This window comes from Macaca fascicularis, chromosome 4, assembly GCF_037993035.2.
Source record: "Macaca fascicularis isolate 582-1 chromosome 4, T2T-MFA8v1.1".
In the NCBI taxonomy this organism is placed as follows: Eukaryota; Metazoa; Chordata; class Mammalia; order Primates; family Cercopithecidae; genus Macaca; species Macaca fascicularis.
In genome coordinates, this window is record NC_088378.1 from 135,378,327 (window position 1) to 135,403,463 (window position 25,137).

A 25,137-nucleotide genomic window follows, 5' to 3' on the forward strand; every position below is an offset into this window, starting at 1 on the left:
GCAGTGGGGTGACAGGGGCTTGGTGGAGGTGAGCATGGGCACTGTGGCTCCACAAGAGGGGTGCAGGCAGGGTGGGAGGGGATGAAGGCAAGTGCCCTGGCAGGAGGGACTGGGTTTCAGCAGCAGGCAAAGCAGCGTAGGAAGGAGGGAGGGGATCCCGGGCAGAGGGAGCGGCAGGTAGGAAGGCCCAGAGGTCTGGCTTGTGTGTGGTTTGCTAGGGTTGGCATGGTAGGAATGGAAGGTGGCGGAGAGGGCCGGGGAGAGAAAACTGCAGCAGTGGGCGATGAAGTCGGAACGGGGGTGGGCGTGAGGAGGCAGATCTGGAAGAGCCGGCTGCTGATAAACCCAGGGGGCCATGAGGAGTGGAGGAGGTGTCCGTGCACACTGCCTATTAATCCCTCATCCCCAGGATTACTGCCAGGCCAGTATGGGATGCAGATGGGGAGGCAAAGGCCCTGTATGTGGGGAAGGAAGGAGAGTGGAGATGTGGGGTGGAGGCCATGCAGCTTGACCCCTTTGTCCCGAAAGACAATGGGACCTATCTGCAGCCCTCTCCAGCAATCATTGTTCATAACTAAAGTTCATATTAATGAGCTTAGGGCAGTGCACTCAGGATTAGCATGCACTTTTCTTTTTTTTTTTTTTTTTTTTGAGACGGAGTCTCGCTCTGTGGCCCAGGCTGGAGTGCAGTGGCCGGATCTCAGCTCACTGCAAGCTCCGCCTCCCGGGTTCATGCCATTCTCCTGCCTCAGCCTCCCGAGTAGCTGGGACTACAGGCGCCCGCCACCTCGCCCGGCTAGTTTTTTGTATTTTTTTAGTAGAGACGGGGTTTCACCGTGTTAGCCAGGATGGTCTCGATCTCCTGACCTCGTGATCCACCCGTCTCGGCCTCCCAAAGTGCTGGGATTACAGGCTTGAGCCACCGCGCCCGGCCTAGCATGCACTTTTCTAAGTGATAACTGATTTGGTAGTAATTCAATCCCTTATCAAGGGCCACTGGAAGTGAGGAGGCAGAAAGGGGGCATGGGGGCCCGTCTCCCCTGACTGTTCTCACAAACTGTGAGTAATTCAGAGAGGACGCAGGGCAGCCCAGCCTGGAAGGCCCTGAAAGAGCCCCGGGCCCTCTGCAGGTCACACCTGGGCCTCTGGGAAGCTTCAGGCTTAGCACAGAGGGCCAGACAGGATGGACGTGAAGGCCAAAGCATTGAGGGTGGTGGTCAAGCCTGGTTTGTCCTGGGCTTCTGTGTCCATCTCATCTAACACTGCACCTTGCACAGGGAGACACTGGGGGCATGAAGCAAGGGAAGGACTAGAGAAGTGAGGCAGATGGGTGAGGCATCGGGCTGGGTGGTGGAGAGAGAGCAGGAGCAGCCCTCCCACGCCCCCTCTTTGGCCCTCCCTCCCTCCCAGCCCCCTTGCCTCAATGAGCTCCTCCTTGGACGTGAACTCTGAAACCACCACACTCTCCCCGTCCGTGAAGCGGGTGAGGCTCACATGGAGCTTTCCCGTGGTGACCTTGTAGGAGTCCTCGGGCAGGACCCGGTACAGAAACTGCCTCATCATCTGCACCATCTTGCAGGACGGGGACAAGGGCCCCAGGAAGGATTTCTTCACCTCGGCCACACCCACATTGAGGACTCTGAGGTACTCATCTGCAAAGGAAGCAGAGAAGAGGGGGTGGTCGGCGCCACCCAGTGGCCAGGGGCCAAGGGAGGTCTAGGGTGGTTTCTCCAACTCATCCAACAAATGGGGAAACCTAGAATTCGGGAGCTGGGAAAGCCCCAGGAATCGGCCTGCTGTCCCGCACATGAGGAAAGCAAGACACTGAGGAAGGAAGTCGCTGGCTCCAGAAAGCCCAGAGCTAGGCGATGGTGGAGCTGGACCCAGGCGTCCTGACCTTTGTCCAGGAGTCGCTACGTGACAGACACCTTCTTATCAACAGCTAAAGGAACACTTTACCCCAACCCCAAATAGCTTTCCGCAACTTCTTGTCACTCTGCCTGGAAGTCCACTGCCAGACCACAGTTCTGGGATCCTGTATGAGATTCCTATGAAAACACTGGTGCAGTTGGAAGCTGTTCCCAAGTGATGCCCTGGGATACTTGCTTTGTGCCCATTGAGTCTGTGGGCAGGGAGGGGGTGCTGGCCTTGGGCCGGTGAATCACATGGAGGAGGTGAACTTTGTCTTGAAACCATTGCGTCACCTTTCCTTTATGGCCCTGGTCCAGGTCTGAGAGGGAGATGACCCTGAGATATGGAGTATGTAAGGCTCGCCTGTGCCATGTGCTCAGAGGGCAGATGTGCTATTCAGGGTGGCAGAAGAGGGTGTAATGTTCCCCACCCCAAGTCCCCAGAATCCCACCAGGGAAGTCTGTGTTGTCAGCTTAATAAGAAGTGATAACTTGCTTAATTCCCACAACAATACTGGGAGATAGGTATTTCTATCTTCCTTTTACTGATCAGGAAACTGAGGCTCAGATAGGTAATATAACTTTCCCAGGGTCAGCGTCAGCCAGTTAGTAAGTGGATAAAGTTAGCATTTCAACCTAGGTTGTGTGACCCCAGAGCCTGGGCTCCTTCTACTACGCTAAGCCAAAAGCTTCTTCTGGAGCTGAGCCCACACCTACTTTTTGCTGACCACTGCTCATCTCTACCCTGTGCAAGCCTTTGGGAAAATCAGGAGTGAAGATAGCTCTGGAAAGGATTGCTAACTTTTTTAAACAAACATTTATTTGTAAAACATGCTGTAATACGCTATAGTGAAGAACTTTCTTATAGTTAGTGTCATGTAGCAATGGCTACAAGGGAAGCTGTGTGGTCATGAGTTTTCCGCCATGGGAGGTAACCAGGCAGAGGCTGGATAAGTACCTCTGTCAGAGAGTTTATCAAAAAGATTCCTGCATGAGTGGTAGGGCTAGGATTCCTTCCAGTTTTGAGATTCTGGGATTCTCACAGGCACCTCGCAATACATCTGGGAAGTAATCAGTGTGCCTTACTCGCCTATTTATAAACAGAGCAGCTGAGACACAGAGCGGTTAAGTGATTTGCCCAAAGTCACATGGCAATTTGGGGACAAGCCAAAACTAAGGATGCCCTACTCCTCTTGTATTTTACAGTTTACAGATTATTCACCCCAGTCCTGGAGGTAAGATAAGAAGCTTCAGCACCATTTTACAGATGCAGAAACTCACACAGAGAAAAGGTAAGTGTCTTGCCTGAGGTCAGGCAGCCAGGCAGTGATTTTTCTGACTCCATACCCCACCTTCTTTCCCTGGGATTTGGACTGATCTCAGGAATGAAGAGGCTGAGCAAGCCTGGGTTGCCATGGTGACAGCCTTTTTTTTTTTTCCAACCTTCAGAATTACACCTGCTTATGTGTAGTAGGGACCGCCCTGAGCAATGGAGCATCATAGCTGTTACCCTCCTACAGGGGAGGGTGCTCCTGGGAGGCAGAAAGGCCCTACAGTTTTAGTAAGGTTAGACTTACCATGTGCCAACGGTGGTAAACAGTGTCTGCCCTCAAGGGAGGGCAGAGGCTAACCCACTCACAGGTGATGCAGCAACTGCTCATTTGGATACCAAGGTGTTGGATCACTGAGGTCTCGCCCATAAGACCAGCCGGGATGGGGAGTCAAGCCGGGGCAGGGAATTCTTAGTGACCAGCTTAACACCTTGCAAGGGTCAATGGCTTTTCCCATGATGCCTGGGAGCCAGGAATGCCTGATCTCCCAGCAGAAGCCACCCCTGGGAGGGAAGCAAGGATGTTCTTATTACAAAACTCAGACATGCTCATTATGGAAAAACTTTTAAAAATGCAGATAAGCAGAAAAAAAATAAAATGTCTTGGAATCCCTCCTCCTAGTGACTAACATTTGGTCTGTCTCCTTAAACTATATATTTTATTTTTATTCATACTTATAAAGGGTCATACAATACATACTATTTGTAATTTGCTTCTTTCACTTAATCTGTTGTGAATGTTTTTCCAGGTCAACAAATATTCATTTATAACCTAATTTGTTTTTTCAAATGAGGTTTTGTTCTGTCACCCAAGCTGGACACCATGATAGCTCACTGCACCCTGGAATGCCTGGCTCAAGCAATCCTCTCACCTCAGCCTCCTGAGTAGCTGAGATTACAGGCATGTGCCACCATACCCAGCTAACTTTTTTATTTTTGTAAAATAGGGTCTCATTATGTTGTCCAGGCTGGTCTTGAACTCCTGGTCTCAAGCAATCCTTCCACTTTGGTCTCCCAAAGTGCTGGGATTATAGGCATGAACCACTGCACCCAGCCTATACTCTAATATTAAAAGCAGTATGGAAAACTGTTGTAAGGTTATACCATTATTTATTGATCAGGAAACCAAGAGTGGTTGGCTATTTAGTTTGTTTCATTGCTTTTCTAAATAAATGATGCAATGAACAATCTCATGCTAACTTCTTTATCCATATACTTATTTTCCTTAGGATAAATTCCTAGAAGTGAGAATGCTAGGTCAAAGGCATGCATATTTAAAGTCTTATAATGTTTACTTTAATGGTGGCTTTAGTATATTATTCATCTACAGTCAACTCACCTATTCAGTGGTGGGAGTGGGTGACAGGAAGAAAACATGGGACAAAATAATGGAAACAGTGTCGACATTCCAAAGTACTGACATCTGAAAATGGTGCTATCTGGAAATTAGCAATGCTCTAGCCAGTCATGTAGCCTGGGAGGAAGAGGGCAGGAAGTTGTCTGATTCTCTCAGTCTAGCTCTGCTGCTGCTGGCTGAAGCCACACACCAAAAGATACTGTTAGCTCTGCATCTTCTTAGTTCTCTCCAGGTGTGTGTGTGTGTGGGGGGGGTGTGTATGTGTGCGTGTTCCTGTCTGTCTTCAAAGTCTCTGTCTTTCTGTGTCTCTCTTTGTCTCTGTCTCTGTCTATCTCTCTCCTTTCTCTCTCGCCCAGCAACTAATCTGGTTAAACAAATCTATGCTAGTAGAAAGTTAAGTGTTAAGCATAGCAATTGCTGGGTGCTGAGAGAGGGGATAAATTTAGCTTACTTCTTTATGTATTACCATATTTTCCAGCACCTTCTCCCATTTAAAGGCCTCCTTCCGAGCTGCATGCTGCCAGGCTCTGAGACACAGAGTCCCATACTAACCACAGCAAGGTTATTAGAAGCAGCACCGCAGACCCAATGTGTCCTGATCAGGGTACTCAAGGTTGACTGTTCCCACCCCTCAGCCCACCCTAGGCACATCCACTTCTGCTCAGAGGAGGGGTTTCTCTGAGGGCAAATCTGGTTCTCCTCCTCCTCTCACAATAGCCTATCACTGAGCTTTGCCCATACAAAGGTCTTCAGAAACCTCCCCTGAGGGCTGGAAATTCCTCCAGGGCAGAGATGGGCCATAATCTATGCCCATCAAGCCTCTCAGTATGTGAACAAAGGAATACAAAAACCTGAGAGCAATGGAGATGCCCCCAAGGAAGAGCTACTTGACTTAATTACCCAATAAAAGCTTGAAGGCAAGATCATCCCAGATAGATGGGTAGACAGCAGAGTTAACAATATTGATTAGTGTGGTCAGCTCACCAGGTTTTATGAGTCTAATGTGCCAAGAAAAATAAGTAAATAAGATGCTGGGTCAATGCTGGGTGTGGTGGTTCATGCCTGTAATCCCAGCACATTGGGAAGATGAGATGGGAGGATCGCTTGAGCCCAGGAGTTTGAGACCAGCTCTGGCAACATAGCAAGACCCCTGTCTCTACAAAAAATAAAAATAATAATAATAAAATTAGCCAGGCATGGTGGCATGCATGCTGCCGTCATCCCAGCTACTTAGGAGGCTGAGGTGGGAAGATCACTTGAGTCCGGGAGGTGAAGGCTGCAGTGAGCCATGATTGCACCACTGCACTCCAACCTGGATGACAGAGTGAGACCCTGCCTCTAAAAAATAAAATGTAAAAAGATGTTGAGACCGGGAGATTTTTGAAGGGCACTTGGAAGCTATATTTCCAAGTTTCAGCCACTCGGAGAGTCTTTCTTTTTTTAATTTGATTTAAATTTTTTTTTAGAGACAGGGTCTCACTCTGTTGCCCAGGCTCCTCAAAGTATCCTCCCACCTCAGCCTCCTGAGTAGCTGGAACTACAGGCATGTGCCACCATACTGGATAATTCTTTTTGTTTTGTAGAAACAGGGTCTCTAGCCCTGTTGCTCAGGCTGGTCTCAAACTCCCTGGCTCAAGCAATCCTCCCACCTCAGCCTCCCAAAGTGCGGGGGTTACAGGCATGAGCCACTGTGCCCAGCTGATCAGAGTCTTTCCGTGACCACATCCATTTCTTGGAAAGAGCTTAGGCTTTGGAGCCAGGCAGATTTGGTTCAAATCCCAGCTTCACCACATGCTATCTAGATCATCACTGGCCACTTAAATAACATCTTTCATCCTCAACTTTGTTGCCTGTAAAATTAGTCTAAGAATACCTACCTTACTGGATTATGAAGAGGCAGACAGCTTTTAAAGTGCCTGTACACAGTAAATGCTCAAACATTGGGTATGGCAATCATTCCTTATGTGACAAAGCGTTTGGATGTTTCGGACTCTCAGCCTACTCATCTGAACAGAAGACAGTGATCCCAGCCCCCACATCCTTATCAAGCTGTGGTTAGGCTCAAGTGTGGAATCAAAAGAGCAAAATACGAGCGTGGAGCGAGAGGGTGCGCCCCAGTTTCAGAATAGTGTAGGCCTGACTGGGAGAACACTCCCTCTCCTGTCAACTTGGGGGATCCTACAGATATAGTAGGGGGAAAAAGGGGCTAGAAAAATCATCAAAGGGGAAGAAAAGGGATAATTGTACATGCGTTTATTTGTTTAGGTGGATAATGTTCCCCCCTACACAAGGGCAAGGATGGTCTCTGTCTTGTTCATTCCTTTGTCCCTAGCACTCAATATAGTGCCTGGAATACGGTCGGCACTTAAGAAACATGCACGCAGGCATGAATAATGGATAAATGAACGAACTCCAGAACCTGAAGCGGGATACTGAGGCCCAGAGAGAGAAGTCGCTATTCAAGATGACCCAGAGGATGAAAACAGAAGGCTTTTCTTCCCCATCTCCACGTGGCCTCTTGCTAAATGAAAAATCATAGAAAGACGGGCTCTTGGGGCTGATAATTTAAGCTGCTGAGGATGCCGTTCACAGGGGGCCGGAATTAGGTCTGCAGCGAGGGATGGATCAGCCACAGAGGATGGGACTGCGGGGCCCCAGGCTCAGGGCGCAATGGTAGCCTAGCAACAACCTCCGGTTCAGCCAATCACTGTGAGGCGCCGCCGCAGGCCCTGCTCCCAGAGCAGCGTGCGTGGTGGGCGCGCGGGGAGCGGGGGGCGCAGCAGCCCCTGGGGAGGCGCCGACAAATGCTCAGAATCCCAGCATGGAGCACCTGAGAACTGGCTGCTCCTATCTGGTCCCTAATTGCAGACTGAATTGTAATCTGCATTTTCCTGTGGGTATATCTTGAATACCCGACCCCAACGTAATAATAATAATTGTTATCATCTTAACAACAATCGTTTCCCTAAGCAGGCTTTCCCACCTATTATCTCAGTTTATTTTCACAGTGACAGCCAGCCTCCGAGGAGCAGTGACCCTGGTTTATTTACCATTTTATTTCTATGCCCTACACTGCAGGGGTATTGATTGAAAAACAGTTTGGCTTGAAGCTACAGTGCCACTACTGGAAGGTTTACAGAGACCCTTTGGGGCAGTGAGTTTTCAGTTAGGGAGCCTTTGTTCAAAAGAAATCTTAAGTGGAAACCCAATATATAAAACAACAAAAAATGTGGCTGTTCTGGGTTGAGGCTGTTCTGAGACTCTGTCCCATCACCCCACCCTCCCTAGGAAGGTAGCCCCCAAAACACTGCCCTGAGACTCCTAAGATTCTGGGATCCTAGGTCAGAAATAGGAATCCCAGCGAATTCTCACATTTTACAGGTAAGAAATCCTGCCCAGGAAAAAGGTGAGGCTCAATAAATATCGGCCGGATGGATGGATGAGTGGATGGATGTTTGGATGGTTGGTTAGATGGATGGATGGATAAAGGAAGGATGTACCCTGGGACCTAGGTCACACAGTTTCTGTTTGCAGAAATAGAACGAGAATGTATGTGAAAACTCACATTTTTCTCTCTGTACTGAACGCATTATAGGCTTTCGCCAACAGCAAAACAACTCTGACCTATTTAGCACTTCAAATCAAACCAAACAAAACAATGTTTTTAATGGATAATAACAATCCTCCACATAGACCTTCTTCTAACGCTAAGAGTTTACTAAACAATTGGATTTAAAAGTTCAGACTGGCTTATATCCGGTTGTCATGGAAACAGAAGTGTCTTCCGCTGATTCATCACCTACGCTCCTAGCAAGGTGTCCACAGGACTCTTTGCTTGCCCTCAGGTAGAGGGCCTGGGGCCTCAGCCCTCAGCCCACTATGAGCCTTTCCCCCCAGAATTCAGGCACAACCTCCAACATCCCACTGCAGGTTCTTACTGATCACCCTGAGGTGAAACAGGCAGAGAGGGAATGCATCTAGAAAGTTCCCTGGAAATGATCATGTATTCAGGGCCATTACCCCTGCTCTTTTCTCTGTTTTCTTTAGTGGACCCAGAAGTCCTTTTGGGGTCCTGCTCCAAGGTAGGAATTAATACTGCCTCCCATCTAGGCTGTGGCCTCTCCTGCCCTATAGATTCTCCTTGCACTACCCAGGGGACACTGGGATGATGCCACAGCTGTGAACTGAGTCACCCCCTAGTCTTAAGACTCAGCTGGACTTGAGGTCTGACAGGGCAAACCACAGGCAGTGTGCTCTATCAACTCTGCTTCTAACTTGTGCTCCCACAGGGATGCATACTAGACTCTGAGTTAGGGCATAGCAGGAGATTCTTTCTTTTTCTGTTTTTTCTTTCTTAATTTTTTTAGAGATAGGGTCTCACTACATTGCCCAGGCTGGACTTGAACTCCTGGGCTCAAGTGATCCTCCTGCCTCAGCCTCCTGAGTAGCTGGGGCTACAGGTGCATCACCACACCCAACTGAGGAGATTCTTCCTTACGTGCTGATTTCATGATTACAGAGTTGGGTTACCCACAGGATTCAAGGGTGAACTCCTAACTCAGGGGAACCAAAGAAGTCTGGAGGTTTATTTACCATTTGTTTGGCTGTCTTCCCCCTAGAATTGGAAAAAGAGCTCAACTGTCTTTCTTGAATTTGAGCCCAAAGTGAAGCAAATAAAACAATGCTATTTTAATACTAAGTGAGTGGGTTTAAAAATGGATCCACCAAATGCAGTGTGGAATCCTGGATTGGATTCTGGGACAGAAAAGAGACATTAGTAGAAAAACTGGTGACATTCTAATAAATCTGCAGTATAGTTAATAGGAATGTACCAATATTAATGTCTTAGTGTTGGCAAATGGGCCATGGTTATGTAAGATGTTAACATTAGGGGAGACTGGGTGAAGGATATGCAGAACTCTGTACTATTTTAGCAACTTTTCTGTGAAGCTGACATTATTCCAAAATAAAAAGTTTATTATTAAAATTTTTAAAAACACAGATCGACCATCCTGGCTAACACTGTGAAACCCCATCTCTACTAAAAAAAAAAAAAATACAAAAAATTAGCCGGTGCGGTGGTGGGCGCCTGTAGTCCCAGCTCCATGGGAGGCTGAGGCAGGAGAATGGCGTGAACCCAGGGCGCGGAGCTTGCAGTGAGTGGAGATTGCGCCACTGCACTCCAGCCTGGGCGACAGAGCGAGACTCCGTCTCAAAAAAAAAAAAAAAAAAAAAAAAAAAACACACACACACACAGATCAAGCCAGGTGTGGTGGCTCACGCCTGTAATCCCAGCACTTTGGGAGGCCAAGGCAGGTGGATCATGAGGTCAGGGGTTCAAGACCAGCCTGGCCAAGATGGTGAAACCGTGTCTCTACTAAAAACACAAAAATTAGCCAGGCGTGGTGGTGGGCACTTGTAATCCCAGCTACTCAGAAGGCTGAGGCAGGAGAATTGCTTGAACCTGGGAGGTAGAGGTTTCAGTGAGCTGAGATCTTGCCACTGTACTCCAGCCTGGGTGACAGAGCTAGACTCTTGTCTCAAAAAAATTAAATTAAATTAAATAACACATACACATACACACAGATGAAGCAAGGCTGTTGGGGATACAGTGTCTTGCACTCACAGGGGCTCAGTTAGCACCTTCTGATACCAGGGGGATGGATTAACATATGTCACCTACGTGAGTTGTTTTCCAAATAGATGTTTCTACTGCGTAACGAACACATTCAGAGCTTTACCAGATCTTCCATTCAATGTTCTACTAAAAAGTCCAAGGGATTGTTTGGGGAAAATGAATCTTTACCCATTTGGATGGAGAGGTTTAAACATGTAAAGCATAAGTTCCTTTGAGTGAGATGGAAGATACTGGGTCCAACATGGTAATGGGAGTTACAACAACTACACAATGACACCATCTCCATAATATTGTATAAAAAGTCCTTTTGTATTTGTCATGCCATTCGATCTCACTTTCTTTCTTTTTTCTTTTTTTTTTTTTTTTGAAACAGTTTCTCTTTTATTGCCCAGGCTGGAGGGCAATGGCACGATTTTGGCTCACTGCAACCTCCCCACCTCCTGGGTTCAAGTGATTCTCCTGCCTCAGCCTCCTGAGTAGCTGGGATTACAGGTGCCTGCCACCATGCCTGGCTAATTTTTTGTATTTTTAGTAGAGACAGGGTTTCACCATGTTGGCCAGGCTAGTCTCAAACTCCTGACCTCAGGTGATCCACTTGCCTTGGCCTCCCAAAGTGCTGGGATTACAGGCATGAGCCACTGCACCCGGCCTGGTCTCACTTTCTTAACCAATGTATAAATAATTGCTTGACCCATGGAGTGTAACAAGAAAACTGTCATGTTGCTTGCAAAGCAATTTCTGAAATCATGATTAGAGAGGATGTAGAATGTAGACATTTAGAGAAATACCAGTCTTGGCTCTGTTGTATAAACCTGGGAAAATTATCTAATCTCTCTAAATCCCTGTTTCCTCATTTGTAAAGTGAATATAAATATAGTATCGCTTCATAGGGTTGTGAGGGGATTAGAGTAAATGATGCATATGAAGCACTTAGCACGGGACCTGGCACATTCTAAGTGCTTGGTAAATAGCTGTTATTCGAAAGACACTAGGATGTGAATTTGAGCAGAATACCTTTTTAGAGAAAACACTGCCATCTCAGATAACTAATTTTTGGAGTGATTTTTAATGAAGACATTTTGATTCTGAAAGTGTCCCCAGCAGCCAGGACTGAAATCCAAGTTACATCTGGGCAACATATACATATACACACCCACTCACACTCACCTACATACCTGCAACAGGAAAAAATGGAGGTTCTCATTCAGGTCTTAAGGAACTTCCAGCTCCAGTAGTACGGTGGGCTGAGCTAAAGAGGAACCTCTCCAGCTTCAGAAACAAGAGATCAGGTGCCTTGGCTCATGCCTGTAATCCCAGCACTGTGGGAGCCAGAGGCAGGCAGATCGATTGAGGCCAGGAGTTCAAGACCAGTGTGGGTAACATAGTGAGACCCTGTCTCTACAAAAAAAATTAAAAATTAGCCAGACATGGTGGCACGTGCTTATAGTCCCAACTACTCAGGAGGCTGAAGCAGGAGGATCGCTTGAGCCCAGGAATTCGAGGTTACAGTGAGCTATGATGGCGCCTCTGCACTCCAGCGTAGGTGACAGAGACCCTGTCTCAAACAACAAAAACAACAACAATAACAATAAAAAGCGCAATATTAAATAAAATATAAAACAAAGTTGTAAGACATGGTTGAACTCACGAGAAAGGAAGAAATGAAGAGGGAACTGAAAGTCAGTGACATGAGAAGGAAAGCTGATGATGTGGTAACTGCGGGGACTGTTACCAGACCAGAAACTGTCAGGGACAGGGACTGCATTCTTGGGCTGGGTGAACTGAGACCTCTGCTTAAAGCTAGGACCCTCCAAAGGCTGCTGGGCTATTGCGAGATGCCAGTGGCTTGTGTCTGCACAGGGATCTGGGTGAAAAAACAGTTTCCCATAAAAATGGAAGACCCAAATCTGTATTACATATGGTTTAGAGCTTGAATTGATACAACCTACAGAGTAATTAACATGAAAAGTGTTCCCAAGTCAGCAATAATCCTAGGGTGTTTGGCCAGAACCAGTGCAGACTAGCTGAGATGGGTCCTTCCACTGCTGGGGCCACACAGAATTCCCGCAGAAAAACCAAGTCCTTGTGCAGATGAGCTCACGATTATCATGAAAAACATTGCTTAGACCAGGCTGGATTCCAGTCATCTTTGTTTTTGTTTGTTTTTTGTTTTTTGTTTTTTCTTTTTGAGACGGAGTCTCACTGTGTCGCCAGGCTGGAGTGCAGTGGTACAATCTTGGTTCACTGCAACCTCCGCCTCCTGGGTTCAAGCATTTCTCCTGCCTCAGCCTCGCAAGTAGCTAGGACTACAGACACATGCCACCATGCTAATTTTTGTATTTTAGTAGAGACGGGGTTTCACCATGTTGGCTGGGATGGTCTTGATCTCCTGAACTCGTGATCTGCCTGCCTCTGTCTTCCAAAGTGCTAGGATTACAGGCGTGAGCCACCGCACCCGGCCTGTTTGTTTTAATAAGGTTTAATTCGTTCTCTGGGACATTCTTGAGTTTGGAAAGTGCTGCTTTATCTATGCTTTTCTATTTCAAGGTAATTTTCTTTTCACCTACTCATCCATTCATTCAACATTCATTCTTCAAAGACTTATTTTGTGACTAATATTTGCCAAGCACTGGGCCAGGAATGCATCCATGACTTCTTTTGTCTTTCACTATAATGTCCAAGAGATGTGTTTCCAATTATCCAAGTTACAGATGGCAAAACCAAGGGCAAGATGGGTCCCTGGCCAGCCAAAAACCCACGGAACTCAAGGGCAGAGTTGGAAGTTCAGCCCCAGCCCTCCTCCTTTCTGGGAACTGTATTCTCCACCAATCCTGACCATGTCTCATTCCTCAACTGAGTGACAAAGATGGGTGCATGAGTGACCAAGGAAAGGAGTTACTAAAGCGAGGTTCTCACAGAGGAAGCCCAGTGCCAGTCCCAGTGGATCAGAATACACCTTGAGCCACCTATCAATGACAATAACCAGCCAGCCTCAGCTCCAGGACCCCAGGAGAATTTCAGCTACTGGACGGGCAGGAGCTGCCAAAGGAAGCACTGGCCTGGGTGTGGGAGGCCAATCAAAATACTTCTCCAGTGCTCTGTCTCCACGGGAGGAGTTGTGCTGGGTCCTGTTGTGCACACATTTGCGGGGCAGGGGGCAAAACATACAGCTACTCTGGATCTCTCATGTGTTTTGCAAGATCCCTTTGAAGCCTGTTTCCTGTCCAGAGGGACAAGCCACCTCCCTTTCTGAGAACACAAGCATGTTTGCACCGGGGGGTAACTACCCCTGCAGATCTCTCAGCCTGGAACGCTCTTCCCTCAGTGCACATGGCTCTCTCCTAGCTTCATCCACCTCAGAGGGGCCTTCGCAGGCCAGCCCACCCAACACTGTGCCCTTGTGTCATTCTCCCATCCTTTCCCTGCTTTATCTTCTCCTTTGAGCACGCATGCTGGCCTTTTTTATATGTTTAATTTTCTATGGTTTAATTTCACCAAGAGAATGTCAGTTTCATGAGGGTGGACATCCACTGCTTTGTTCACGGCCAGATCCCCAGGACCTAGAATGAATGAGCTAATGAATCATCTATTTCATCACCGTAATTCAGCCAAAATCTGATCCTCAACCTCCTTGTCTGCATCTTGTGGGAACTGGGCTCAAACAGCAATTCTCAAACTTTAAAAGAAATTACTGAAAGATTTTCTTTAAATATAATTTTAGAAAGATCCCCCATGTATGAGATGGACAACAGCAGGGCTGTACTAGTGCAGCCAGGGCTTCAGACGTGTCTGTCCCCTGCTTTTCCTCCCCATCTGCAGAACCCTACGGATCCCTGGAACACAGTTTGGAAACTATTGACCTAAGTGAGGTCTGTCTCCAACTAGTCACTTTCTCTCCCAGGGTCTAAATACAATTACCTGTAAAATGAGGGAGTTGGACTTGCTGACCTTGACACTGTAATATCCTAGCATTATCCATATCCATAACTACAGAAAATCATCCAAGAGCCAGGGAAACTACAAAATACAAATTGCAAAGACACATTCAGTGTCACACTGGCCAATAGCCAGCAAACACCAGGACGTTATCAAGGAGCTCTTGTTTTATGAGCAGTTTGTGGGAGCCATAGGACCCACAAGATCTCAGCTTGCTCAGCCAACCTAGTGGATGAAATGAGACACCGTATCTGTAACAGTTAAGACTGTACAACATCAAATGCTAGAATAGGTGGACAGATTTTATGGGCAAACTGGACATCATGGAAAAGAGAGATGGAGTGGGGTAAAATGGGATGGTGTCTGGGGAGAAGGTTTTCTCTCTGAAAGGGGGGCAGAGGGTCATTCTAGGAAGGGGACACAATAGGTGCCATGGTACACTGCCCAGGCCCCCTGCTGCAGGACCGAAGCTCTCATGCTTCCACTGCCAGAAGGGCAGCTGCTGGTGGGCCAGAGCTGAGCCTTTTCCCAGACAACAAACTGGACTTGGCTTTGTGATTGTTTGTTTGTTTGTTTGTTTGTTTTTAGAGACATGGTCTCACTCTGTCGCCCAGGGTGGAGTGCAGTGTGGCACAATTGTAGTTCATTGCAGCCTCAGACTGCTGGGCTCAAGGGATCCTCCCACCTCAGCCTCCTGAGTAGGTAGGACTGTAGGGATAAGCCATCACATCTGGCTAATTATTTTATTTTTTGTAGAAACAGGGTCTCACTTTGTTGCCCAGGCTGGCCTAAAACTCTTGGCCTTAAGCAATTCTCCCACCTCAGCCTCCCAAAATTCTGGGCTCACAGGCACGAGCCAAGGCACCTGGCCAACTTTGTGATTATGAAGTCATGGTCTTGGTCTCAGGCAGGGGCAGAGTTTCTCCAGGATCCTCATGCCATTGATTATGGTTGTTGCAACGCAGACTGCTCGTTGTCCCCAATACCCATTCTCCCCTTCTTCTTTCGTAATTGAACCTCCGATTTTTAGCTGGCCACATGGCCTCCCAAAATAAAGTCTACATTTCCTAGGTTCTCTTGCAGTCAGGTGTGACCATGTGACTAAATTGCAATCCATGGGATGTAGCTGACAGGACGTGTATCACCTCCGAGTCCTGCTCTAAAGGATTGTGCCCTTCCCTTTTCCCTTTCCGACTAGCTGGCGTGCAGACATGGCAGGGGCACTTGGACCACAGGAGAGGCTACACCTTTCAATTCCCGACGTCAGTTGACTTGCACTGTTTACCATGCTCTGGAGGCACCACGTTTCCCCACTGCGTGGCTTTGTCGTGTTGTCATGCTACATCCCTGCTGGAAGCCTTGGTTCCTGCCCAACCTGTCTCTACCTGTCCAACTTCTACTCACCTTTCAAGCACGGACTAGCCCAAATGCCACTTCTATGAGGCCTTCCATGTTTGGAAGTGTTTTCTCCATCCCTCTGCACTCCTATGCCTTATAATTCTCTAACATTCAACTGCAACTTTCTTTTTTTTCTTTATTCTTTTTTTTGAGACAGAGTCTTGCTCTGTCGCCCAGGCTGCAGTGCAGTGGCGTGATCTCAGCTCACTGTAAGCTCTGCCTCCCGGGTTCACGCCATTCTCCTGCCTCAGCCTCCCGAGTAGCTAGGACTACAGGCACCCAACACCATGCCCCGCTAATTTTTTGTATTTCTAGTACAGACGGGGTTTCACTGTGTTATCCAGGATGGTCTCGATCTCCTGACCTTGTGATCCGCCCGCCTCGGCCTCCCAAAGAGCTGGGATTACAGGCGTGAGCCACCGTACCCAGCTCAATTGGAACTTTCTTGCATTATAACTATTTGGTAGCTGCCTTTAAGTTTGAGTGGACTGTAAGCTCCTTGTAGCAAGATCAGAGTTTCATTTTGTGTTATATCTTCACATCCTCTGCAGGGCCTAGTATATGCTCAACTAACACGGAAGGAAGGAAAGAAGGAAGGAAGGAAGGAAGGAAGGAAGGAAGGAAGGAAGGAAGGAAGGAAGGAAGGAGGGAGGGAGGGAGGGAGGGAGGGAGGGAGGGAGGGAAGGAAGGAAGGAGGGAGGGAAGGAAGGAAGGAAGGAATGAAGGAAGGAAGGAAGGAAGGAAGGAAGGAAGGAAGGAAGGAAGTAGGGGAGGGAGGGAGGGAGGAAGGGAAGGACGGAGGGACAGACTGGCTTGCCAGTTTTTTATGGGGAGAAAGGTGCCAAGAAGTAGCTTAAGTGGGAGTAGGGTTTTAAGTCTGCCAAATCACTATTCTTTTATAAGAAACATTTTATTTTTCAAAATTATGCAAATGCAGCTTCAAGGCATGTTTCCAACCCCACTTCTGACAAGATTGGAAACTCTGGACCCCCCAGTGGCAATCACGGAGACCACCCCTCCTAGGTGAATGAATGGGTTAATGAAGGTTACCACCTCTCTAGTAAAAACCAGGCACTGTGTTAAGTGCTTTTACAAACATTTGCATGTGACTTGCACTGGCCTGGTCGCAAAACTGGGCATACATGTCAGAAGATGCACCTCTGCCACCTCAGCTTTCACAGAAAAAAAACACAGGATCTCAGGACAGAAAAGCCCCAAGCTGGCTACAAAAGTGGGGACATGACCTTGAGGAGGGCCTCAGAAAATGCTAGCTGGGTGCGGTGGCTCACACCTGTAATCCCAGCATTTTGGGAGGCTGAGGTGGGTGCATTACTTAAGGTGAGGAGTTTGAGACCAGCCTGACCAATATGGTGAAACCCTATCTCTACTAAAAATACAAAAATTAGCTGGGTGTGGTGGGGGGTGCCTGTAAGTCCAGTTACTCAGGAGGCTGAGGCAGAAGAATCTCTTGAACCCAGGAGGCGGAGGTTGCAATGAGCTGAGATCACACCACTGCATGCCAGCCTGGGCAATAGAGCAAGACTCTGTATCAAAAGAGAAAGAAAGAAAGAAAGAAAGAAAGAAAGAAAGAAAGAAAGAAAGAAAGAAAGAAAGAAAGAAAGAAAGAAAGAAAGAAAGAAAGAAAGAAAGAAAGAAGGAAGGAAGGAAGGAAGGAAGGAAGGAAGGAAGGAAGGAAGGAAGGAAGGAAGGAAGGAAGGAAAGGAAGAAAGAAAATGCTATAGGTAAAAAAAAAGATCCCATTTCCCATAGCAATAAAAAATAAAACTACAAGGGAAAAATAAATCTAATAAAACACACAAAATCTTTACTGAAGGACCAAAAAAAAAAGACCAGAATAGAAAGATCAACTGTATTTATAAATGGGAAGATGCAATTTCAGTCAAAAGCCCAGCAGAGCTTTTCACATGGGGCGGGGAAAGGGCCAAACATAATGGAGGCAATATTTGAAGAAGAAAAAAGGAGGAGGAAGAGGAGGAGATTGCTCGCCATAGGTGATGAACCCCTTATTATAAGACTATAATGATTACAACAGAAATAGACAAATGAGCCAACAGAATAGAAGAGACACTTGAATATTCCAGAAGCAGCATTTCAAGTAAGTGTGGAGATAGCCTCTAATTGGCTATCACATGGCAAAACAATTTAAAATTAGATCTCTACCTCAACCATCAACAAAATGAATTCCTGAGGAATTAACCTAAATATGAAAACTTTAAAACTTTCGAAAGACAATGTAGAAGAAATAATTGTAATAAAGATATTTTATAACACGTATTATATAAGAGGATGGCCAGGCGCAGTGGTTTACACCTGTAAACCTTGCACTTTGGGAGGTTGAGGAGGGAGAATCGCTTGAACCCAGGAGTTCAAGACCAGCCTGGGCAACATAGTGAGACCCTGACTCTACGAAAAAATTTTAAAAATTAGCCGGGCGTGGTGGCACGCACCTGTGGTCCCAGCTACTCAGGAGGCTGATGCAGGAGGATCACTTGAGACTGGGAGTTCGAGGCTGCAGTGAGCCATGAATGTGCCACTGCACTCCGATGTGGGTGAGAGAATGAGACCCAGTCTCAAAAACAAAACAAAACCCAAATTGTAAGATGAAAAGATGGATACATTTGAGAGCATTAAAATTAATATCTGAGTAACTAAAGACATCAAAGCAAAATAAAAATACAAGACATAGAGTGGGAAAAGAGAGGTGCATTGTGTATAACTGGTGAATGATAAGTGTACAGAATATATAAAGAACGTCTACACATTAAAGAAAAAAGATAACTCAGTAGGAAAAAATAGGGAAATGTGGTGAGCAGGCAAGTTGCAGAAGAGGAAACGTCTAGTGGTCAATAAGTACGTGGGGATGCTGAACATCACTAGCAATCAGGATAGGTAGATTAAATACAGTAGATGAGATACAATTTCACATTTGTTAGATTGGCATAAGATTTTCAAGTGTGACATTGTGGGGAAATTAGAACTCGTATCTGCTGCTTGTGATTAAATTGGTACAACTGCTTTGGAGAGTAACTTATCAAAGTCATTAACAAAGTTAATGACACAAATACCCTAGAATGATATACATTCCATGTGAGCATGGGAGACACAAACAAGCACGGTTGTAACAACAAGGAAATTGGTCATATCCATCAATAAAATGACTAACTGTACTGTGGCATAGGAATACAGAGACTTGAAGAAAAACTGGAGACCTAGCCCTGGTTCCTTTTCGGCTTCTAACTAACGAAGGGACTTTTGCTTTACATAGAATGCTGTCCCCAGGATATTCTTGGGCTCATACCCTTACCCACTTCAGTTCTGTGTGGAAATTCTACCTGCTCAGAGAGACTCCCCAACCCTGCCTCTGCACCCCTTAACATTGCATTGTTAAGCAGGGCAATTTAAAGGATAAGAATGTAGACTCTGGCTAGACTGGGTTCAAATTCTAGCTTTACCAAGTGCTATCCATGTGACTGTAGGCAACTTATTTAAATTTTCTGTGACTCAGTTTCCTCCTCTGTAAAATGGGGTAATAACAGTTTTCACCTGGGAGGGCTGTTGTGAGGACTGAATGAGTTAATATGCCAGAGGTAGAATGGTGCCTAATAGAAAGGAAGTGCTAGTTAAGAGTAAATTGTATGGCAGTTAAATGAGTGAATGAACTAGACTGGAGTGACACTGACAAGTCTCATAAACATGCTACTGAGTGGACAGAGTGAGTCCCACACACACCTCCCTCACCCTTCCCTGGACTTCTGCCATCATTATGAGCAGCCCACAGTCTAGTCCTTGATTACACCCCGCTGCTTGATGTCCTTTTTATAGGTTTTAGTTCCCACCACTGCCGTCCGTGACCATCACAGCCTGGTCAAGTAGGCTTGCAGCGGTATTCAAACTGAATGAGTTAAATTAGTTCTGAAAAGTCTTTTTTCTTTCTTTCTTTCTTCTTCTTCTTCTTTTTTTTTATTTTTTTTTAAATTTTTTAATTTTTTTTTGCGATGGAGTCTCCCTGTATTACCCAGGTTGTCTTGAACTCCTGGACCCACACAATCTTCCTGCTTTGGCCTCTCAAAGTACTGGGATCACAGGCAAGAGCCACTGCGCCCAGATGCTATATTTTAAGATGACATAAAGACAGAGAAGTGAGAGTAATGGAGCAGACGAGCAACGCAGGTGCCTGGAAAAGGAAGGAGAATCCCTGCACCAGGTGTTTCAAGGCAGGAATTCTGTGACTCCAGGACAGAGTAGGGGTTGTCACCCTAGCCCCATTCTGAAGGCCTGGAGTTCACTGTGGAAGAGCCATTAACGGCTACATTCACAGAAGACAGTGCGTTAAAAAGATCTGGAAAGATCCATGCCTAGCCCTTAGCACTGGCTAGAGGAGGGACGGTGGGATTAGGCGCACCCAGGCAAATGGAGGCTTTCTTTCTACTCTTTATTTATTTATTTATTTATTTATTTATTTATTTATTTATTTGAGACAGAGTCTGGCTTTGTTACCCAAATTGGAGTGTAGCGGCACGATCTCACTGCAACCTCCACCTCTGGGGGGTTCAAGCAATCTCCCATCTCAGCCTCCCGAGTAGCTGGGACTACAGGTGTGCACCACCACGCCTGGCTAATTTTTGTATTTTTTTTAGTAGAGAAGGGGTTTCGCCATTTGGCCAGGCTGGTCTTGAACTTCTGATTCACCTGTCTCAGCCTTCCAAAGTGCCGGGATTACAGGCATGAGCCACCGTGCCTGGCCTCTTTCTACTTTCTACTTTTACTCTATACATTTTCACATTGTTTGAATTTTGTCCAGTGAGAAAAATGTGTTTATTACTTGTGAGATATTAAAAAGAAAAAAAATCTTATATATAGAGGTACTCAGTGAATGGGCATTACTATTATTCTTTAAAATAAAGACTTTCCACCCAGCATAGAGGTCCCCAGCCAGGAAGTACCCTGCTTGGGCTGGGAGGAGGCTATTGTCTGCAGCCTCTCCCTCACACAGCCCAGCCGGCCCTCCAGTAAGTCTCATGGCCTCTACTTTCAAAGCACATCCTGAACCCAATCTCTTCCCTCATCTAGTTTCCACCTTGCCCCCTCAAACACACTCTGCCCATCGGTCAGAGATCTTAAGAAGCCTAATCAGATGGTTGCCACATTCCGAACACTTGCCATATGCCAGGTATTGTTCTAAGCAGGGATTCATATTAGCTCAGCCAATCCTATAACCAGGGGTTCCCAACCCCCAGGCCATGGCCCCGGGTCTGTGGCCTGTTAGGAACCACGCCGCACAGCAGAAGGTAAGCAGCAGGGGAAGCTTCATCTGTATTTACAGTGGCTCCCCATTGCTCACTAACTTACCGCCTGAGCTCCGCCTCCTGTCAGATCAGTGGCGGCACTAGATTCTCATAGGAGGTGAACCCTCTAGTGAACTGTTCATGGGAGGGATCTAGGTTGCACACTCCTTATGAGAATCTAATGCCTGATGATCTGTCACTGGCTCCCATCACCCTCAGGTGGGACTGTCTACTTGCAGGAAAACAAGCTCAGGGCTCTGATTCTACCTTATGGTGAGTTGTATAATTATTTCATTATATATTAAAATGTAATGATAATAGAAGTAAACTGCACAACAAATGTAATACGCTTGAATCATTCTGAAACCATCCCCCACCAACCCTGGTGTGTGGAAAAATTATCTTCCACAAAACCAGTCCCTGGTGTCATAAAGGCTGGAGACAGCTGCTATAACGATGCCGGGAACCAGGCACAACTAGGATCTCACTTTTCTAGATAGAGAAACAGAGGCGCAGAACGTTCAATAACTTGCTTTGGGCACGCGTCATGAAACGGCAGAGCTGGGATCCCACGTGAAGAGCTCACGCTCTCTGCCCCTCCCCACCCACTGTCACAGCCGCCTGTGCTCCCCTCTCTTAGGTGAGATCAGAGCTTGCTACTGAGGCCACATGACCTGGCCCGGGTTGACCTCCCACCACCTTTTCCACACCACAGGCTTTGTGGCTGCTCCTTCACCAGGAATTCTCCTTTTCAGGAGCTCCCAGTAGCTTGTTCTGTCACCATACCCAGCTCTAGGCTTCAATGTCACCTCCTCAGAAAGGCTTCCCTGACCACCTTCCTAAAATAGTCTCCATTTTATTCTCAGTCCTTTTCCCGCTTTAATTTTATTCGTGGATCATATCACTTCCTGACCTTATCCTAGAAGATGCCTTGTTTCGATGTTTATTATCTGCTTCTTTTCTCTAGAATTTCTGCTCCAGAAGGGCAGGGACTTTGTCCTCAGTGCCTGGGACATGGCCCCGTCTAGAACAGGAGCTCCGTAAATGAATAAATACCCCTCCAAGGTAGCCCACTAGGCTGTTGGGCCTGTTCCTCGGGGCTGCTAGACGCATCTGCTCCCTGGGACAGTTTCTCTCTCTGGGTGAGCAACGTAGCAGTCCTTCTCGCTGGGGCTCCTGGACCAGCAGGACAGAAGGTGAAGTGAGAGCTTCTGTCTTCTCTCCCCACCCCTTCCTATTCTTCTCCCACTCTGGGCTCTCTCCTGTCTACCCTTCCAGCCTCGGGGCGTTCGTCTTTCCAGCCACCTGGAAATGGTGGACAATACATCCCAATCGGGGTGATAGAGATTTGAAGAGTTGCCTCTTCAAAGGGGTATACCCTTTGAAGGGTATTTTCATTTTGAAAGAGGCCAGGCAGGAGCAACACGGAACCCCAATGTATGACTGTGCTTCGGTGTAGCTTCTGACAGCACCATGTTCAATGTTTGAGGGAGATACTGCCCTTCACTCTCCCAGGCGCTGGGAGACAGAGCATCTCACAGGTAAGGGCACTGAGGGAGAGGGACAGGGGTCCAGGCTCACCCTGCAGGTCAGAGACTGGGGCCTTGCAGACCTCAACCTTCAAATGTCACAGCTGCTGCTGTCCTACTCCAACCAGTTCTTCCCTTCCCTTCCTGCCATCCAGGCCTGGCTTTGTCCCCCAAAGCATCCCCAGCCTCCCTCAGGCTCCTTCTGTCTCTGTGGAATCCCCCAAGAGACTTCCCAGGGGACCCAGAACACAGGCCTTACCCATTTCAATCCCGCAGATGGCCAGGGCGGCGATCACAGCACCCGCCGATGTCCCCGCGAAGCGGTGGGCTGTTTCCAGCATCCGGGGGGCCAGGTCCCGCAGGGCGTCCACGGCCCCGGCCTGGTAGAAGGAGAGGAATCCACTGCCCGAGAAGGAGATGGAGTGAGGGGTGTCCGGGTCCCCCTTGAACACCTGTTCTTCCATCTCCTCGGCCTCTGGCTTTCCGCGGAAGGAGGAACCACCCTTCAGTGCTTGCCTGCCCAAGCCTGGGCTGCCGCTCCCTGTAGGAACTCCCTGCCCAGCTTCCCTGCCACCCCGGAGCTTGGAATGTGGCCGTCTCTACCCAGCTGGAGCAACCTCAGGCTGCTCAGGAAGCTGCCTCGGCCTGTTAAGCTCCGCCAGGAGGCAACCCCAAAGGTTGGAAAGGGGCCCCAGGATGAGATGCAGACGGCCCTCCGGTGAGTGAGCAGGGTCCTGATCCCGTGAGCCCCCCGCTGGCTTCATTTCTTGGCTAGATTCATCTCGGGCACAGGATCCTCAGCCCTCTGCCCATCTGTGGTACACCAGGGCGCATTCACTGCTCCCCGACACAGGGCCATGCCCAAGGAGGCAGGCTCTGCCCAGTCCTCAGCTGCAACATTCAGTTGCAAAACCTCCGTGATGGTTATCGGCGGACACCTCCCTCCCCAACATGCTCCCGCGGCAGTGAAGGGCTTCCGAGCCCACCTCCCTCCAGGAGGACGGTGCCCACCCTGTCTCTTTAGGACATCCCCAAAGAGATGCCCCTCCTGGGCTCCTTCAGGCTGTGTGGTATGTGTGGTGTGTTACACAAGCATTTTTATTTGTTTTTCTTATATAAACACCCCTTTGTTTATTCACTTGTCTGTTTATTTACATGTTAGCATCGGCCCTGGGTAAAATTGTAAGAGAAGTTTGACTTTGGGAGCCCCACCCACCACCGCCTCTGCACCTCTCTCTGTCTCTGCTCCTGGGCCCTTCACGGACCCTGTGACCTTGGTCAGTACCCTCTCGCGAAGCCCCAAGCCCTCATGCTATCTCCTAAGTGTGCGGGAAGAAATCAACCTGAAATCTAGATCATTCTAAGTGTGTGAGGCTTCGTGTTGCGTGCTCTTCCTCCCGCTCAGAAATGAGAAGTTTGAGATAGCAATGTTTAACCCCAAGGAGGAGCAGCTGGGGAGGTCACCTGTGGGGATGTCGGGGTCAGGGCAGACAGACATTTTGGTAAGGGAGGTGGTGTGAGAGGACCAGGGTTAGCTCCAGGGGCTGCGGTTCTGTTCCCTGAGGAGCTGTATCATGTGGTCCTGATGGTGGGGAGTGATCCTCACACCCACAAAATGTCCCCTCATGGAGATATAACAAAGACGGTAAGACTGCATCTCCCGCTCCCCTCAAAGACCACACAGCAACAGGACCAGAATCAGAATCAAGACGCCAAGGCCTCCACCAAGTGCCAATCCAGCCCCAGCCTCTCTGTCAGGATGTGACATCAGTGGCTTCCCCGCTCCTGGGGAGCTCACACCATTCTGGTGGACTCACTGATCTGCATGGGAATTCCGCAATAAGGGCAAGGCCAGGCTTCAGTTAGGAGGGAGTTGTCCGTCTTGGGTAGGTAATTCCAGGCATATCATTGCCTCAGGTTGAAAAGAGAGCTTTAGATGAGATAAAGCGTGTGTGCGTACGTGTGTGTATGCATGTGTGCGTGTGTGTGCAGATATCTGAGGCGTATTGCTGGGGTGGGGGCGGGTGTGTCAGGGTGGAATCCAGTCAGTTTTGGACAGCAGAGACCCTGCCCCCTTCCTGGGAGGTCAAGTCAGCTCCACTGAGTGCTTGTGTGCCCAGTCCTGTGCTGTGTCGGGGCCCTGTGCTGTGTGGGGGGACAAGAGAACATAGAAGCTCCATCCCCAATTCAGACATTTGCAGGCTTCTTGGGAAAAAGACAGGCAAATGTGAAATAAGCAGAGAACCGTACAAGGCAATCTATAATTAAGTACTAAACTGTGCAGGGCTGAGATTCCTGCCAGAAAAGTTAAGAGGCAGGGCTGAGCAGTGTGGGCTGGAACATCTGAGGAGCTGTGCGGAGGTGTGGGCTGCGGGACTGGAGGCAGCTGGGAGGAGCAGGCAGGGCACTGGGACAAGGCACAGCAAGAGCCCCTGGTAGAGGAGGGAAGGGGTGTAATGGGACCTGTTTCACAGGATGAAGGACTTTGGATGAGAGCCCTTCTGAGTCATGACGTTGGATCCCAGTTCTGCTATTTACAGGCAGTGTGACCTGTGCATGATCTCTCTGGGCCTCAGTTTTCCTCATCTGTGAAAGGGACAATACTGTCATTCCTATGCTGCACAGTAGCTGTAAAGGCTAAAGGTAATGGCTGTAGGATGCCTGACACACGGCACGTCTGAGGTTATCAGAGGGTAGTAAGAGTCAAGGCTTCTGGAACAGATAGACCCCAGA

At 47.9% G+C, this 25,137-nt stretch overlaps 1 protein-coding gene across 8 annotated transcripts in view; it reads right to left on the reverse strand.

The window, feature by feature from the left end:
- The window catches only part of PNPLA1 (patatin like domain 1, omega-hydroxyceramide transacylase), a 73,603-nt gene that overhangs the window by 21,550 nt on the left and 26,916 nt on the right, over positions 1 to 25,137 (reverse strand). For 3 of the 8 annotated variants that reach the window (XM_015449496.4, XM_015449493.4, XM_045390748.3), the window contains exons 1-2: positions 22,664 to 22,899; positions 1,420 to 1,652 (exon numbers count right to left, since the gene is read on the reverse strand). In XM_015449496.4, the coding sequence (XP_015304982.2) occupies positions 1,420 to 1,652; positions 22,664 to 22,868 (438 nt within the window). In that variant the 5' untranslated portion in view covers positions 22,869 to 22,899. Of the gene's footprint in view, positions 1 to 1,419; positions 1,653 to 22,663; positions 22,900 to 25,137 lie in introns of those variants that run through there. The other 5 variants (XM_074038239.1, XM_065544117.2, XM_074038241.1 and 2 more) reach the window with 3 other exon arrangements.